Source organism: Rhinoraja longicauda, chromosome 7 (genome assembly GCF_053455715.1).
Source record: "Rhinoraja longicauda isolate Sanriku21f chromosome 7, sRhiLon1.1, whole genome shotgun sequence".
Taxonomy (NCBI): domain Eukaryota; kingdom Metazoa; phylum Chordata; class Chondrichthyes; order Rajiformes; family Arhynchobatidae; genus Rhinoraja; species Rhinoraja longicauda.
In genome coordinates, this window is record NC_135959.1 from 15,671,938 (window position 1) to 15,690,522 (window position 18,585).

At 42.6% G+C, this 18,585-nt stretch overlaps 1 protein-coding gene across 3 annotated transcripts in view; it reads right to left on the reverse strand.

Annotated features, from left to right (window-relative positions):
* Positions 1 to 18,585, reverse strand: part of relt (RELT TNF receptor) — a 48,550-nt gene that overhangs the window by 19,785 nt on the left and 10,180 nt on the right. For 2 of the 3 annotated variants that reach the window (XM_078402997.1, XM_078402998.1), the window contains exons 5-7: positions 17,338 to 17,516; positions 9,174 to 9,259; positions 2,133 to 2,384 (exon numbers count right to left, since the gene is read on the reverse strand). In XM_078402997.1, coding sequence (XP_078259123.1) covers positions 2,133 to 2,384; positions 9,174 to 9,259; positions 17,338 to 17,516 — 517 coding nt within the window. Of the gene's footprint in view, positions 1 to 2,132; positions 2,385 to 9,173; positions 9,260 to 17,337; positions 17,517 to 18,096; positions 18,127 to 18,585 lie in introns of all 3 variants that reach the window. The other variant, XM_078402999.1, reaches the window with a different exon arrangement.

The window sequence follows — 18,585 nt, forward strand, 5'->3', positions numbered from 1 at the left end:
GAATGGTTGATGGAATTTAATGCAGAGAAATGAGGTGATGCATTTTAGGAAATCTAACAGAGGGTCCAAGCTAAAGATAGAGGTTGAGTAGGCTGGGATTCCATTCCCTGGAGCGCAGGAGGATGAGGGGTGATCTTGTAGAGGTGTACAAGGTCATAAGAGGAATAGATCGGGTTGATGCACAGTCTCTTGCCCAGAGTAGGTGAATCAAGGACCTGAGGATATAGGTTTAAGGTGAAGGAGAAAGATTTAATAGGAATCTGAGGGGGTAATGTTTTCACACAAAGGGTGGTGGTTGTACAGAATAAGCTGCCAGAGGAGGTAGTTGAGGCTGGGACTATCCCAATGTTTAAGAAACAGTTAGGCAGGTACATGGATAGGACTGATATGGAGGGATATAGACCAAATGCGGGCAGGTGGGATTAGTGCAGCTGGGACATGTTGGCCGGTTTGGCCAAGTTGGGCCGAAGGGCCTGTTTCCATGCTGTATCACTCTATGACTAAAAAAAATAAAATAAATAAAACAATTCTAGAAAAACCCAGTACATAGAAAGAAAAATTAGTTCCTGTTACATGCCATACAACTAGTTTTGACAGAAACTGGAAGGCTGGTTATCCAAAATAGTTGATTTCGATACTGAATCCAGAGGGCAATAATGTGCTGGGTCAAAAGACGAGATCAATTCCTTAAGCTTATATTATTGGAATAATGCGAATGGTCAAAAGGAGGAAGATGGAGGTGAGAGTGGGTGTGGGATAGAGAATTAAGGACGACTGGAGATGCTGGATCACTCTTGTTCACTGTATGGAGATATACTGCACAGTACTCACCCAGCCTGTGTTTCGCTTCTCCAGTCTATAGGAGACCATATTGTTACCTATGAATGTGGTACACTAAAGTGAAGTGAATCACTGCTTCACCTGTGAAGAAAGTGTGTTTCAGTTCCTGGATGGCAGAGAGGGAAGAGGTTAACAGGCCTGTACTGCATTTCCTGCAGTTGCAATGAGAAGGGAGTGGCAGGTGAAGGTGGAAGAGTGAGCCAGGAGATTATCCCTTTGGAATATTAAAACAGGAGGGGAGAGGAAGTGGTATTGGGTGGCAACATTCTGTTGCAGATGATTACATTTTAATTGCTCTTAAATGGCCTTTCAGTTCAAAGGATGGGCAACAACTCTAGCCTAGCAACCAACTCCCTAATCCCATGAATTCAAGTGATAAAAGTGACACCATGTCAAACAATGTGCAGTAATCGACCATGAATGGTGACAGGAGGCAAATCAGAACACACTAGGACCCAAAAGATCAGGGTTTCCATGCGACTATTTTACCAGTAGAAATGCACCAATACTAACAGAAATTTACAAATAATCGAATAAGATCTAGGGTTAAACAGAAAAACTGAACACCCAAGCAATTCCCTCTTTTGAGCTGGTGCTCTTAATTGGAAAGGCAAGATCTGCAGCCAAGAATTTAATTGAAAAGGCAAGAACCGGAATGGCACAGTGGTGCTGCGGTAGAGACAGAGCCAGAGACCCGGGTTAGATCCTGACTACGGATGCTGTCTCTATGGAGTTTGTACGTTCTTCCCATGATCATGTGGATTTTCTCTGGGTGCTTCGGTTACCTTTCACACTCCAAAGACGTGTAGGTTAATTGGCTTTGGTAAAAATTATAAATTGTAAGCGTGTAGGATAGTGTTAGTGTATGGGGATCGCTGGTCAGCAGGGACTCGGTGGACCAAATGGCCGGTTTCCGTGTTGTATCTCGAAACTAAATGAACCTATTTTGAGACACTCCTAGGAAGCAGAAATCTGTGGATGATTATCTTTAGATCTGCTGGCCCTAACTGGATGATGCTCTTAGCACACTGACATCACAAAGAGAGATCTATTTTAATGTCCAATACTTTCAGGATATTGAAAAGGAATGGGCACTAAAATGGAGCCTCACACAGATATAGATATATTTGCACAATCTTTTAGTTGCTGAACATTAGATGCTCTGCACCCAATTTACAGCCACAAAAAAAGGATGCTCGTCATTTAATTTTAAGGCCATGCATTGCAGTGGTTTTACTGCAAAACAAACAAAAACAAAATTGAACAGTAATGTTACTTAGGATTTTACTTGCCCAGTTTTCCATTGGGGGTTTCCTCGTCAGATTTTTCCGAGATGCAGCGGTATCCCTTCTTCTTCAGGAAGTTGCAGATAAAGATTCCGCACAAGCCCACGACGCAGAAGATTGGCACCAATACAAAGACGGCGTACTCTGTGTGCTTTTCTTCTTGTGCAACCTCTTTGCTCTCATTGGAAGACTTTGAGAGGCCAGCCTGCTGTGCATACTGGGTATTCCGTGCCATACCCAGGATTCGGGAATAAAGCCCTGGCAAAAAAAGTGATTTTAATTCCAAGTCAGAAATCAGGATAATACTTTTACACCTTTCATTTGTTGACATGTTTTAGATAATTTGTCATTTAATCTTCCAGCATTGTTATGGCATAATTTTTCTGCTTCGTTCATTTATAGGATAAGAACTCTTTAACTCTTCTATACTTATGCCTCACACCTTCCATCTTTTAATCTCTGGCCTTTGTCCATCCATCTGCCTATAAACCTCCCCTCACCTGTATCCACCCTTTACTGGCCAGGCTTTGCCCTGCCCCTTCTCTCTTCCACCCCTACAATCAGTCTGAACCCGAAATGTCACCCAGTCATGTTCTCCAGAGATGCACTGACCCTCTGAGTTACACCAGCATTTGTTCTTTTTTGTCAAACCAGCACCTGCAGTTCCTTGTTTTGACATACACCAATATTTACCGTTTTTCCATTTTTGCTCTGGAAGTACTAGTGAACCATCCCATTGACAACCCAATAGCTTGGCCATTGTTGAGCCATAAGTCAACCACATCACTGCAAGTCTGGCGTTACAAATGAAGTGGACCTAGTGAGGACAGATTTTATCTCAACATTGGAGATGCAGAAATGGTTTTAATGATGATTGAGTGATTTCATTATCAATAATTGCACCATTATCAATAATTTGCTCAACTCTGGGTCATTTTATTAGACTAGACCATGGATTAAAGGACATTAATGTTAGCACCAGGCTGCCATAACCTTTTACCACCATGCTACATTTTTGTTATCTTCTATGCCATAGTTGGACAAAAATATTCAGTCTTGAATTTAAATGATCAGGTCTGACCAGTGATGCTAGAAGTAGCAATTGTGGTTGTTAACAACCAAGGTAATTACACTGATATTAAAATGAGACTTTGTCCTTGCTAGGGTTTCCATCAGCAGATTGTTTGGTCAGGTAAAAGAGATTTACTTACATTGGCATAAATAAGGGTGGATGCAAAATAAAATTGCTTTTAAAGGCAACGGAATAATGTTAGTGATCAATGGAAGCCTTGCAGTTCTTATGCATTCTACAATGACTGTCAAAATCACATGAAGAATTGTTTTCAGCCTTGAGGTTTTCCACGTTTGTGCCATTTGCATCATAACGAAGATTGCAACTGCATTAATGACGCAAGTGGAAAGATTTATCAGGTTGGAGTGGGTAGCAGTTATTTTGAAAACTGGATACATTACATGGCATTGATTGACTGCAGATTCTCAAAGGGAAATATTTTTGTAAGGTAAAAATAGAAATGTTATCAAATGTTTCTAAAAGTACAAATGGTCATAAAGAAAATCATTCATTAGATGGGTTGTTATGATTGATATATTTGATTTATTTCTAGCGCAGCATCTTGAAACTACTCCCAGCACCTGCAACTGTTGAAGCCAAAGATGATTTTTCACCCATGGGCCTGACTAGCGATAAGTAATATGGGCAAGACTTGCAGATTTAACCACTTGGAATTGTGTTAGTTTTCATCTGTTTTCTCTCTTCACTGTGTAGTTTACAGCCTGGGCCCTTCTTTATCTGGCTTTGTGCAGGGAAATGCGAGGGGTAAGGAAGGCGGGAAGTTGCTGGGTGAGGAGGTCTGCGGATGTACCCTTGGCTACCATGACTGAAACTCTCTGGTCACCAATGACAATGGGCAGCTGGAGACTCCAGAGGATCTGCTGTAGTGGGAAAATTCAACATTACACTACGCCCAACAATTCACTGAAGCAGCCGAGGCCTAGTGCAAGCTCTGACACCCACTTTAATTGTTGGACCTTACACAGTGCAGACAAGAAGCAGTTAATCCCTAGGCAGGTGTTGGAGAGAGATCTGGTGCAATGGGAACATGAAGCGATGCACTCATGGACATAGTGCTCCCCAGGCACAATGGAATCAAATAAACAAAAGAAATGCAGCCAAATATAGTTTCAGATAGACCTTCCAGAGAAACAAACTGGATTTCAATGTTTACTGGAATAATAGACCTGATCTGTGGATTACTACACCAGCAGTATAACCCACACAGCACCGTGTCTAGCTTTCTGTGAACTCTTATTTCAAATTAAAGGTTGGAGCTTATTTAACAACGCACTGAAGCTTAATTAAAGCATGACAATACATGCACAATAATAATAATAATAATATTCATTTATTGTCATTGCAACGAGTACAACGAAATTAAAAAATAGCCAATCCTGACGGTGCGTACAAACATATATGCAATAAATGCAAAAACAAATAAATACATAAATACAATTAAATACAATTATATTAAGTACAAGATTTTTTAACGGTGTTGCCTAGTGCAAAGGTAGTGTTCAGTTCTCGTATGGCCCTGGGGTAAAAACTGTTTTTAAGTCTGTTTGTTCGGGATTTGATCGACCTGAAACGTCGACCAGAGGGCAGATGAACAAACAGACGGTGGCCGGGGTGGGATGGATCTTTTATTATTTTGCCTGCTCTACTGAGGCAGCGTAGGCTGAACAGGTGCTCCAGGGAGGGCAGTGAGCAGCCGATGATCTTCTGGGCCGTCGTGATGACCCTCTGAAGGGCCTTCCTGTCCTTTTCTGAGCAGCTGGCATACCATGTGGTTATACAGTATGCCAGCACACTCTCGATGGAGCAGCGATAGAAGGACAACATGAGCTTCTCCTGCAGGTTGGTTTTCCTGAGGATCCTCAGGAAGTGGAGTCTCTGCTGTGCCTTCTTTACTGTGGTGATGGTGTTGGTAGACCAGGTAAGATCCTCTGCGATGTGCGTACCCAGGAACCTGAAAGCTGGTACCCTTTCCACACAGACCCCATTGATGTAGAGTGGGTCGTAATCTCCACTGGTTTTTCTAAAGTCAATTATAAGTTCCTTTGTTTTGGAGGAGTTCAGGACCAGATTGTTCACTGAACACCATGCTGCCAGCCTTTGGATTTCATCCCTATAGGCTGTCTCATCTCCTTCTGAGATGAGTCCAACCACAGTCGTGTCATCCGCGAACTTGATGATGGTGTTGGTGGGATGGGTGGGGGCGCAGTCGTGAGTGTAGAGGGAGTAAAGGATGGGGCTCAACACACAGCCCTGTGGTGAGCCGGTGCTCAGTGTAATGGTGGAGGAGAGGTGAGGGCCTATTTTGACGGTCTGGGGGCGGTTGGTCAGGAAGTCCTTGATCCATTGGCAGATGGTTTGGGAAAATCCAAGGTCGGAAAGTTTGGTGACCAGTCTGCTCGGGATGACCGTGTTAAAGGCAGAGCTGAAGTCGAGGAAGAGCATCCTCACATAGCTGATCGAATAACTGAAGCCACCATGTTACTGAAGACCAGCACAAACTGTTCTCTTGACACAGCATGATTGAGTGTTTTCTCCATCAACCTCTCAATCTCTCCAAAGCAGATTTATTTTACATATTTACTGACGTAGCACCAGCCTCATTGTACACTGGAAACCAAAATAAAATCCAAATAATCTTCATGTCACAATTATGAACAATTCAATGGTCTTCTTACAATGGGTTGTATTGAGTAGATTTAGTTACACAAACAACGGCTGCACAAAGACGCAGCGGTAGAGTTTCCACCTTACAGCGCTAAACACCTGGGTTTGAATCAGACTTCAGATGCTCTCTGTATGCTGTCCCTGTGACTGCGTGGAATTCCTCCGGATACTCCAGTTTCCTTCCACAGTCCAAAGATGTGCAGGCCTCTATAAATTGCCCCAAAACAAAGGAACTTATAATTGACTTTAGAAAAACCAGTGTAGATTACGACCCACTCTACATCAATGGGGTCTGTGTGGAAAGGGTACCAGCTTTCAGGTTCCTGGGTACGCACATCGCAGAGGATCTTACCTGGTCTACCAACACCATCACCACAGTAAAGAAGGCACAGCAGAGACTCCACTTCCTGAGGATCCTCAGGAAAACCAACCTGCAGGAGAAGCTCATGTTGTCCTTCTATCGCTGCTCCATCGAGAGTGTGCTGGCATACTGTATAACCACATGGTATGCCAGCTGCTCAGAAAAGGACAGGAAGGCCCTTCAGAGGGTCATCACGACGGCCCAGAAGATCATCGGCTGCTCACTGCCCTCCCTGGAGCACCTGTTCAGCCTACGCTGCCTCAGTAGAGCAGGCAAAATAATAAAAGATCCATCCCACCCCGGCCACCGTCTGTTTGTTCATCTGCCCTCTGGTCGACGTTTCAGGTCGATCAAATCCCGAACAAACAGACTTAAGAACAGTTTTTACCCCAGGGCCATACGAGAACTGAACACTACCTTTGCACTAGGCAACACCGTTAAAAAATCTTGTACTTAATATAATTGTATTTAATTGTATTTATGTATTTATTTGTTTTTGCATTTATTGCATATATGTTTGTACGCACCGTCAGGATTGGCTATTTTTTAATTTCGTTGTACTCGTTGCAATGACAATAAATGAATATTATTATTATTATTATTAGGATAGAACTAGTGTATGGGTGGGTTTGCTGGCCAGCGCTGACCCAGTGGGCTGAAGAGCCTGTATCCACACTGCATCTCTAAGCTAAGCTAATCTGGAGAGCCAAACAAAAACGCTCTTTTAAAAATATATACCAAAGCAGAAAGGGCAAGGCATGGGTTAATGGCACAAGGCAGAGGAATTGAATTGCATTTGTTGTGTGGTTAAACAAGAGTGTTGTGTACGTCACCACTCAGATAATTAATACCCATTAATCCAATGAAGAGTACGACAGAGCCACGTGACAACTGCAGTGTGCTCCACGTAATATGCCAAATTTTAGGGTAGTGCTGTGGGCCCTCACAGTATCTTCTTTCACAATCATCTCAATGCTTTCGTCATGGGTGCTAATTAGCATTAGAGCACAATAAAAGATTAAAGCACTGTCCCCAACAAGCTTAGCAAGTTTATCCAGCGAGTTGATAAAGCTCATTGACCATAGGTCATGAAATAATTAGATTTTACCAGGCACCCTTGGAATCACATCATAACAGTTCGGAGATCAGAGAATCGGGGCAGCGGAATGACACATCTGGTAGAGCCAATGGTTTATAGAATAAGAGGCCCTGTTGAATACTGACCTCGGGTAGCGCTAATGTGAAATTTACATATTCTCCCCATGATCACAAGGGTTTCCTGACAGTTGCTCTATAACCGTGTGTAAGTGAGTGGCAGAATCTGGGTGTGGTTGATGGGAACGTGGAAAGAATAAAATGGTATCAATCTAGGATTTGTGTAAATCGGCACTTAACGTTCGACATGAACTCTGTGGGCTCATGGGCTCTGAATAGCCTCTTTCTATGGTCTCCGACACTATAAATAATTAAGATCAGATATTTGAACAGTCCCAGACAAAGTGCTGAGAGAACAGTTTTCTAACAAGGAATGAGTGAAAAATTTGCCTGTTACCACTTGAGATAAACATACCATGGCCACAGTTCCATTGATTTATACGAACAACATGCAGATGTATTTGAGTCTGACCTCCAACATCAGGAATGATCTCTGCACTCAACTGCCATTAACAAAAACAGAGCAGCATACAACGTATATATATTAGAGCTTTAACAACATGTTTGTGAGAATACTTTGTTCAAGTCAAGTCAAGTCAAATTTATTTGTCACATACACATACACGATGTGCAGTGAAATGAAAGTGGCAATGCCTGCGGGTTGTGCACAAAAAAGAATTACAGTTACAGCATATAAATAAAGTTAATAAGTTACTATTAGTGTCGACAAAAATTTAGTCACTGGGGTTATAAAAGTTGACAGTCCTGATGGCCTGTGGGAAGAAGCTCCGTCTCATCCTCTCCGTTTTCGCAGCGTGACAGCGGAGGCGTTTGCCTGATCGTAGCATCTGGAACAGTCCGTTACTGAGGTGGCAGGGGTCCCTCATGATCTTGCTTGCTCTGGATCTGCACCTCCTGATGTATAGGTCCTGCAGGGGGGGGCGAGTGTAGTTCCCATGGTGCGTTCTGCCGAACGCACTACTCTCTGCAGGGCCATCCTGTCCTGGGCAGAGCTGTTCCCAAACCAGACTGTAATGTTGCCGGACAGGATGCTCTCTACAGCCCCAGAGTTCTCTACAGCCCCAGAGTAGAAGCAATGAAGGATCCTCAGAGACACTCTGAATTTCCTCAGTTGTCTAAGGTGGTAAAGGCGCTGCTTAGCCTTACCCACCAGTGCGGCAATGTGCCATTTATCTCCAGTGGCGTGTACGTCCTTGGATGTTTAGCCCTTCTGGTCCACAATCAGCTCCTTTGTTTTAGTGACATTCAAGAGGAGGCTATTGTCCTGACACCAGAGTGCCAGATCAGCCACCTCCTCCCGGTAGGCCTTCTCATCGTTGTTGGAGATCCGGCCCACCACCACAGTCATCAGCAAACTTGATGATGGAGTTTGAGCTGAACCTGGCCCCACAGTCATGTGTGTACAGGGAGTACAGTAGGGGGCTAAGGACGCAGCCCTGGGGGGGATCCTATGTTCAGGGTGAGGGAGCTAGATGTGTGTTCCCCCATCCTGACCACTTGGGGCCTGGCAGTGAGAAAGTCCAGGACCCAGGCACACAGAGGGGTGCTAAGCCCCAGTTCCAGCAGCTTCTCAACCAGTCTGCTGGGGACTATTGTGTTTTAAGTGTCTTTTGGAAAAGGAAGCCAGTCTGTCATACAGGACATCACTAATTCAGGGAAACACTAATCCAGGGAAACAAGCCAACTCAAGCAAACCCTTGGTGTAGATCATGTTACAATGAGCATGCCTCACTCCTACCAACAATAGACTAACCTGAACATCCTACTGTTCCCACTGGAGCAGATGAACATGGCAAACATTTCTCTACACCAGAGGTTTCTTCAGTCAAGGTGTAATGCCTACAAAAGAAAAGCAAGTAGACTGTAATTAGTTAGTTAAACAAAAAGCCATTGTTATATGGTCAAGAGTCAAGAGTGTTTTGTCATGTCCCAGATAGAACAATGACATTTTTACTTGCTGCAGCACAACAGAATATGAAAATATAGTACTGTAAATAAACGAGAAAAAGGTTCAGTGTGTATATATATATATATATATATATATATATATATATATATATATATATATATACACACACACACATACCCATACATACATACCCATATACATATATACACCGATCAGCCAAAACATTATGACCTGATGAGCCAAAACATTATGACCACCTGCCTATCCTCCGTGTGCAGCCCCATACACAGCAGGGTGCGATGCATTGTGCATTGTGACACATTCCTCCCGTGACCACCATTAAAATTTTCTGTGACTTGTGCCACAGCAGACCTTCTGTCGGTTCGGACCAGACGGGATAGCCTTTGTTGCCCTCGCGCATCGATGAGCCTTGGGCGCCCAACACCCTGTCGCCGGTTTGTGGTTTGTCCCTCCTCGGACCACTGTCGGTAGGCACTCACCATTTATGACCGGGAGGACCCCACAAGCCTTGCCGTTTCAGAGATGCTCTGACCCAGTTGTCTGGCCATAACAATTTGGTCCTTGTCAGAGTTGCTCAGGTCTTTACTCCTGCCATTTCTCCTGCATCCAACACATCAACTTCAAGAACTGACTGTTCACTTGCTGCCTAATATATCCCACCCCTTGACAGGTGCCATTGTAACCAGATAATCAATGTTATTCACTTTGCCTGTCAGTGGTCAGAATGTTTTGGCTGATTGTATATAAACATACAATAGTAGTGCAATAATAAAATCAAACAATAGTAGTGCAATAATAATAATAATAGTCTATTGAAGTTCAGTTTATTTGAGGTTGTAATGTTTAATAGCCTTGATGGCTGTAGGGATGAAGTTGTTCGTGAACATTACGGTTTTCAGGCTCCTGTACCTTCTTCACGATGGCAGATGTCAGAAATGAGTGTGTGGCCAGGTTGGTGTGGGTCTCTGATGATGCTGGCTGCCTTTTTGAGGTAGCGACTCCTATAAATCCCTTCGATGATGGGGAGGTCAGAGACGATTATGGACTGGGCAGTGTTCACAACTTTTTGAAATCTTTTCCGCTCCTGGGCGTTCAAGTTGCCAAACCAGGCCATGATGCAACAAGTCAATATGCTCTCTACTGTACATCTGTAGAAGTTCAAGAGATTCCTCTCTGACATACTGAATCTCCGTAATCTTCTCAGGAAGTAGAGGCGTTGAAGTGCTTTATTTATAATTGCATCAGTGTGCTGGGTCCAGGAAAGATCTTCGGCCAGGAATTTGAAGTTTTTGACTTTCTCCACCATCGTCCCATTGATATAAACTCGTTTGTGGTCCTCATCTTTCCTCTTCCAAAGTCCACAATCAGTTCATTGGTTTTACTGATATTTAGAGCCAGGTTGTTATGCTGGTTTTGCAGTTATACAAAATAGTCAAGACATGAAAAACTCTAGAGCAACACTTGTAAAGATCCCTCAAAAGCTGATGCATAGTCAATATCTGGGGATTCTTTCCAGCTGCTCCCACTATGTCATCCTGTATTAATTAAGCCACTCTATATCCACACTTATGCAATGGTCCACTGTGATTCACAACTCAACTGTGATTCACAACTCTGTGACAGTATTTATTTGTTCAAGATGAATCCTTGATGGAAATTTAACAAAAACCAAAACCAAAAGCAAGTCTTGAAGGGTTTTTAAGAGTTGGGCGGGGGTAGACCAAAAACAGGAACAAATGATCAACATGCAACTGGTCACAGAGATAGGAATTTAGGAATGAGTTGTATTGCTCTGATTTTTCTGTTGCCTGGACGATTCGGATGTCATATCTGTATAGAGGACTCAGAGGTCCCAGTGGAGTGGCATAGCCATCCTCGGCATGTCACAAGAGGGATAATAGGCATGATAACAACATATGAAGTACAGTTGGAGACAAGAGACTGCAGAATCTGGAATCTTGAGCAAAAAAACCCCACAAACGGCTGTAGGAACACAGTGGGTCAGGCAGGAGTGAATGGACAGATAATGTTTCAGGTCGGGACACTTCCTCAGCCTTAGACTGAAGGGTCCCAACCCGAAACGCCGTAGTCCATTCCCTCCACAGATGCAACCTGACCCGTTGAATTCCTCCAGTCCTTTGTTTTTTGTATAAAGTACAACTGGTGCAAAGGAAATATAAAGGCCACTTTCCTTCCTCCCCAATATCATTGCATGGTTCTTGGAGCTCAGATTAGATAGAAAAAACCCCAAACACTTCCCCAATCGGAATCTTTCAATGTGAATGGAATTACACATGGATCATAACCAAATCCAGCAAAAAGGGTATTTACACTATAAAGAGATGCAAAACATTGTTATGTGAAAAGGTAAGGAGACAGTTTGGCAATTTACTTCACAGTTTATGCACAGAATACCAGTGGGAGATGAATGTAATTATTTTCTGAGCATTTCTTATGCAACTGACATAACCAAGCAACTGGCTTTTCTCCCTACAACCCACCCATCCCATGGATGTGAAATGGCTGAGACCATACTGTATTTATATTAGACAGCAATCACATTTCATTTCAATTAAACTGCTTCCCCACTTTGTTGTGAAAGGAATACTGGGAAGTGTTTACAGATTCCCTGCTCTCATTTCCAAAGCTTTGCTTTCCAGAAACGGCAAATTAATTGGCAAGATACTAAGAGATTCACAGAGCAATCTTACTTCATTCTCAAAACAGTAGAATCACTTCACGGAAAATGATCATTAAAGAATTCTAAATCCAACTTGTGGCTGCAGGAATTGCTGGAACATTGCTCCTTGTACATTATTCTAATAGGAGGATATTTTAAAAATAGGACTATATGCTTTAAAGGATTTCTGCTAAAGAATTTGAATTTAAATGTTGCCAGACATAGTTTCAGAGAGATCAGTTAACAGATGTTATAAATACTGCAGACAATAAATATTAGATCAGCCTTTGCTGGCTGGGGCTAGATTTGGCAATTACAATGTAAAGAGTGTATATTTACTGCAGATCCATCATTGTGGAACAGCTTTGATTCCAGTGCAATAGTTTGCTGCCATGTGCAATTTAAGGTTCTCACTAGTTGCATTAGGGGCAAAATTCTAGTAACGTTTAGAAACATAGAAAATAGGTGCAGGAGTAGGCCATTCGGCCCTTCGAGCCTGCACCGCCATTCAATATGATCATGGCTGATCATCCAGCTCAGTAACCTGTACCTGCCTTCTCTCCATACCCCCTGATCCCTTTAGCCACAAGGGCCACATCTAACTCCCTCTTAAATATAGCCAATGAACTGGCCTCAACTACCTTCTGTGGCAGAGAATTCCACAGACTCACCACTCTCTGTGTGAAGAAATGTTTTCTCATCTCGGTCCTAAAAGACTTCCCCCTTATCCTTAAGCTATGACCCCTGGTTCTGGACTTCCCCAACATCGGGAACAATCTTCCCACATCTAGCCTCTCCAACCCCTTAAGAATTTTATATGTTTCAATAAGATCCCCCCTCAGTCTTCTAAATTCCAGCGAGTATAAGCCTAGTCTATCCAGTCTTTCTTCATATGAAAGTCCTGCCATCCCAGAGATCAATCTGGTGAACCTTCTCTGTACTCTGTACTCCCTCAAAGGCTAGAATGTCTTTCCTCAGATTAGGAGACCAAAACTGTACACAATACTCCAGGTGCGGTCTCACCAAGGCCCTGATTTGAAATGGTTAATCTCCCACGGGCAGATAGCAAATAGCATGGGAGCTTAAAGTCATAGAAAAGAATGCAAAAGATGATAAAGAAGGAGTTTCATTTACAATAAGGATATTTGAGAATCCTTTACACCAAATGTCATCTAAAATGGCTGGGTGATAAGGTACAGGCATTCCCAAGAAGCAAACAAAAATAACCAAAAAAAGCTGGCAAAATAAATTCAGTGGGTTAGGCAACATCTGTGGCGAGAAATGGATTGTCAACGTTTCAATTCAAGACCTTTCATCTGGACTGAATGAGTAGAGGGAAGATGGTCAGTATCAAGAGGCAAGGAGAAGGGATGGGGCAAGGGATGTATATCCAGACAAGGAGAGGTTGAGTGTATCAGCATTAATGTATTAATTACATTAATGCTGATATTGTATTAATACATTAACACATGTATTAATGTAATTAATACATTAGAAATGTATCCTGATTGAATTGCTGAGCTGAAAGGCCTATCGACATATAGAAAGTTTCAAATAATGGAAACTGAATCACAAGCAGTATTTCCTTAGATTCCAGTACACATTTTTTTTTTAAAACACTTGAGTTTATTGGTTTCAGGATTACAAAAAATAAGGACACTGTCAATTAACGAATCAGATACCTGCAGAAGAGAGATAAAGAAAAATATGCTGTGCAGATTCTCTAGACAGGCAGGGTGGGAAGAAAAGTCAGGTAGACACAAAATGCTGGAGTAACTCAGCAGGTCAGGCAGCATCTCTGGAGAAAAAGAGTAGGTGACATTTTGGGTCGAGACCCTTCTTCAGACAGATTCAGGGGAGAGGGAAACTAGAGGTAAGAAAAGGTACAGAATAAATCAGAGCTGGCACAGAGTAGTCAGACTGAAAGCAATCAGTCTGACTGCAAACCCCAGCATTCACCAGCTCTTGTCTGTATAATGACATCTACCACACGTACTAATCCTTCATCCTTGCCCAACTCCCTATGGAGTCAGCTTACTTGGCAAATCTTGTACCACACTGATATAACTGATGCCTATTAAAAGCCGAGCAACCAGTCTTGGTGCACTCGGTTGAACAAACTTCCTTTAAGTGGCGATTGACATTTTATACCTTCAGTGACCTATCTCAGCCACCTCTTCTGTAGATGGGGGTAGGAGGCAAGAACGAGGGCATATAGCAACATTGTTAAGCCCCCGAACAGCAGAACCTTGCTGCCCCAGAAGGACAGGAGTGTTAAACTACAGCCTAGGGTTTGTTCTGCATAAACCATGCAGAAGGGGGGAATGTAAAATATTTTTAGGTCCAGCTTTCATTTTAATTACATTTGTTTGCCTTGGTCTCTGTGTAACTGGCCTCCTTTTTCTAGAAATGAGCCAAATGGGTTTCAGATCATGACACATGTGGACAATTAGTATAATAAATTTGTTTTGTTGATGTTTGCTGTTAGCTCATCTCAACTTCCAGTACTCCCCTGAGAGAGTTTCATACCGAGCAGGAGATCTCACCCAGTTCCAAGGTCTCTCTGAAAAATATTAGTCACCAGTAATAGCGGTTGACTCCTACCACAAAAGCCAGAGGATTCCAAGCTCTCCGCAGGAATTCAGACACGAAACAGCCGGGAGAGAAAAAAAAATCACAATGGCGTAGCTGCTAGAGCAGAACCACTGCCACACAGCACCAGAGACCTGGGTTCAATCCTGATTGAGGGTGTTGTCTATGTGAAGTTTGCATACTCTCCCTGCGACAGGGGCAAATCCCCCCAAATGGGCAGGTTTGTAGGTCGTTTGGCTTTTGTAAATTGATCCTAGTGGGTAGGGAGTGGATGCGACAATGGGATAACATAGGATTAGTGTGATAGGTAGTTGGCATGGATATGGTGGGCTGAAGGGCCTGTTTCCATGTTGTACCTTTCAAACAATTCAATCATTGCGTGGATGCCTTGAGAGACAGTCGCCTTTCAACTGGAAATGCCTATAAATATCCAGTTACCTCTGTATTTTGATTCAAAGGAACAAAAGTCAATTTTAATAGTGACAAGAGAACTAAGGAGACTTATTTGGGGTTGTGGCGGGGGGGGGGGGGGGGGGGAGGAAATAAATGCTCAAATATAGACGCTAAAGTGGTAGAGAAAGATATATCAATGCAGGGTCAGAGCGTTGTCAGGGAAGAAAGTACATTGGCTTAAACCAGAGGATGAACAACAATGCAAGGGTTCCAAATGATCAATTCTTCCAAAAGAAAGACAATCCTCGAGTCTGAAGAAGGGTCTCGATCCGAAATGTCACCCATTCCTTCTCTCCAGAGATGCTGCCTACCTGCTGAGTTACTCCAGCATTGTGTCTATCTTCAATTTAAACTAGCATCTTCAGTTCTTTCCTACACAATCCTTGAGTAGGTTTACTTGTCCTAAACATACAGCTCTCAGCAATTTCTAAAGGCTTTGAGTTAATCATTCAGATTCTGCAACTAAAAAATTCTTTAAACGGAACATCTTTTGTCTTGTGTGACAAATGATTTGTCACATGCGATACGCAACTAGCCCAATGCCAGGTCTTTACATTCACCAATCTCAATCACATTCTTAAACCACAGGGTACCTTTCACTTAAAGAACACATCCCTTCATTGAATATATAAGAGCTAAATGGTTTAAGCTGGGTCATACAAGGATAGCTCCTTATCCCATTCAGTTCTGCCATGTTGTCCACCTCATATTCATAGAAACATAGAAAATAGGTGCAGGAGGAGGCCATTCGGCCCTTTGAGCCAGCACCGCCATTCATTGTGATCATGGCTGATTGTCCCCAATCAATACCCCATGCCTGCCTTCTCCCCATATCCCTTGATTCCACTAGCCCCTAGAGCTCTATCTAACTCTCTCTTAAATCCATCCAGTGATTTGCTTCCACTGCCCTCTGTGGCAGAGAACTCCACAAATTCACAACTCTCTGGGTGAAAAAGTTTTTCTCACCTTAGTTTTAAATGGCCTCCCCTTTATTCAACAGACTAAACTTACTAAGTAAGAACTGGGTGATGAGTCACGCCACTGTGCCTCATCATTGTGGTTTGCTGCGCTGTGTTTGAATAGAATACAACACACCGGGGTCTTTGATAAAACACGTTTCCGTGTGTGGTCTGAAAGACATGCAAAAATACAACTCACCCATAACTTGCCATACTGGACTCAATCATGTTCTTCCACAGATCTGAAGTAAACTACCATACTTGCCACTAAAGGTTTATTCTGACAAACAGCCTATTTACCCATCGCATCTATAGACTATTGTTTCAAATTGTTACATAGTACAAAGTAAACACACTGCATGACTCCGTCAAAAATGATTGCAATATAAATAGCCACAAGATACAGAAAGAACAACATATTCTATGCTTACAGATATTCCATATACTCTGTAGGACACAACGATAATACCCAAAAAGGATTCAAATTTAATGGTTTCTGTGATGCAATTGAAGATATAAATTACATCAGGGCGAGGATTGACATCACTTCAGTTTTGTGATGGAATTTACAAAGATTATAGGCTGGGCAAGGCAAATGAAGTTTAAATCAAGATGGGTGCGAGGGGCTTCATTTTGGGTAGTTAAACCGGGGTAGGACTTCCACAGTGAATGATAGGACCCTGGGGAGTTATACTGCTTTGTTCCTCTGTTCCACGAGTATATAGTTCCCTGTAATATGACACCACTGCTGTACAAGATGGTGAAGACGTTTTTTTGCCACGTTGGCTTTCATCAGTCAAGGCCTTGAATATACAAGCTAGGCTATTGTGTTGCAATTGTACAAGGCATTGGGGAGGTCAAACTCTGATCATTGTGGAACGGCAGATACTGGTTTATAAAAAGAAACAAAGTGCTGGAGTAACTCAGCAGATCAGGCAGCATCTCTGGAAGCCATAAATAGGTGATTTTTTTTGGTTGGGACTCTTCTTCAGACCATTTGTAGTGGGGGGTTGGGGGGCATTTCTATCCTGGCATTTGACATTTCCGTCCTGGGACAAAAAGGTTCTGATTGTCCATCCTATCCATGCCTCTCAATTTTATACACTTCTATCAGGTCAATATTCAACACTCCAGTGAAAACAATTGAAGTTTGCCCGAGCTCTTTTTATAGCTAATACCCTCTTAACCAGGCAGCATTATTCATACTTGCATGCAAAAGGAAAGGTGAATGTAGGTCAAGGCCAAGTCTTGAATGGTTGAAACACTCTAGGATTTACAAGGGGGAAATTTAGAGGTTAATTACCCCGGCAAACAGTGTCCACAGGCAGCATCTGTCATTGTTGTCCCCAGACGGCTATATGCCTTCATCAAACTTGCACAGTCCTTGAGGGCTTTACAGGAGCCAAAGCCATAGCCATCTTTAAAAGTGCTCGGCATGCAGCTTCTGCAGATCATTCCAAAACCTTTTCCGTAACCACATTCCTAACAGAAACAGCTTACATTTTAATATGGTAAAAAACACAACTTTCCCAAACCAGCAGTCCTAAAGCAGTTTCACACATTTATCATTACATGATTAGGATGACAATGATAAAGTTTGGAGGAAATTAATATTTTATTGTATTTGCTATTATTACTAAAAGATAATCTCTTGAAGTGGTGAGAATGGCCACAAAGGCCTGGCATGGGACAGAAATTAATGAACAGCAATAGTACAATCTTCAGAGTAAATGCAATTCACATAAACAGATTACATTCGACATTCAAGCCTGTCAAAATTTCCTGAATCCCTTTATTTTGAATCAAAGCCCAATCTAGTCCATCCCAATTAAATGTTATCTCGTCTATTGTTCCTGTTGATAACCAGTTAGTGGAATTATTAATGATTTGCTATTAGAACAACAGTGGAATGATGTTCGGATTTGCTTTAAAATGATGCCCCAGGGCACTACCATGTTGACCCAGATCAAGGTTGTAACGTTAACTCTGGGCAAAGTAGTTTAATGAGCATTATCAAATTAGCAACCCATTATAGATCAACCCAAATCCCAATTATAATTACCTCAAGGTAACCTAGCGATCACCCCAGAAGCTGGTGAGAGATACATGAAACACAAAATCAGTTCATTTGCTAGCTTTACTAGCCTGTGGCTACTGTAGAAGCCTTTGTTGACCTCATTAAGGAATGAATCAAAACTCAGCCTATGTTTGGATTGGCATCTTCCATCGCCAGGCCAACCTACCAGGAGCATGCCCTTGCATGTCAGAGTTAAAATTGCAGTTGGATCCTGCTGAGATAAATCAGACACACATGCAAATCCTTATCACTTGCTCAGTAGAGCCAAGTTTACTAAAGAAAGAGGACTTCTCGTTTGTCCTAGAATGGAAAGCCTCTTGGAGAAGACGCGGTGGAGGCAGAAATTGAGAATAGTCATATTTGTCAGTTCCCCGTAATGGAGACAGATCAAGAAACCCAACATCAATCGCTCGATCACTTACCAGACTTGGTCCTGCCACTACCTCTATCCCCCCCCCCACCCCACCACTGCTC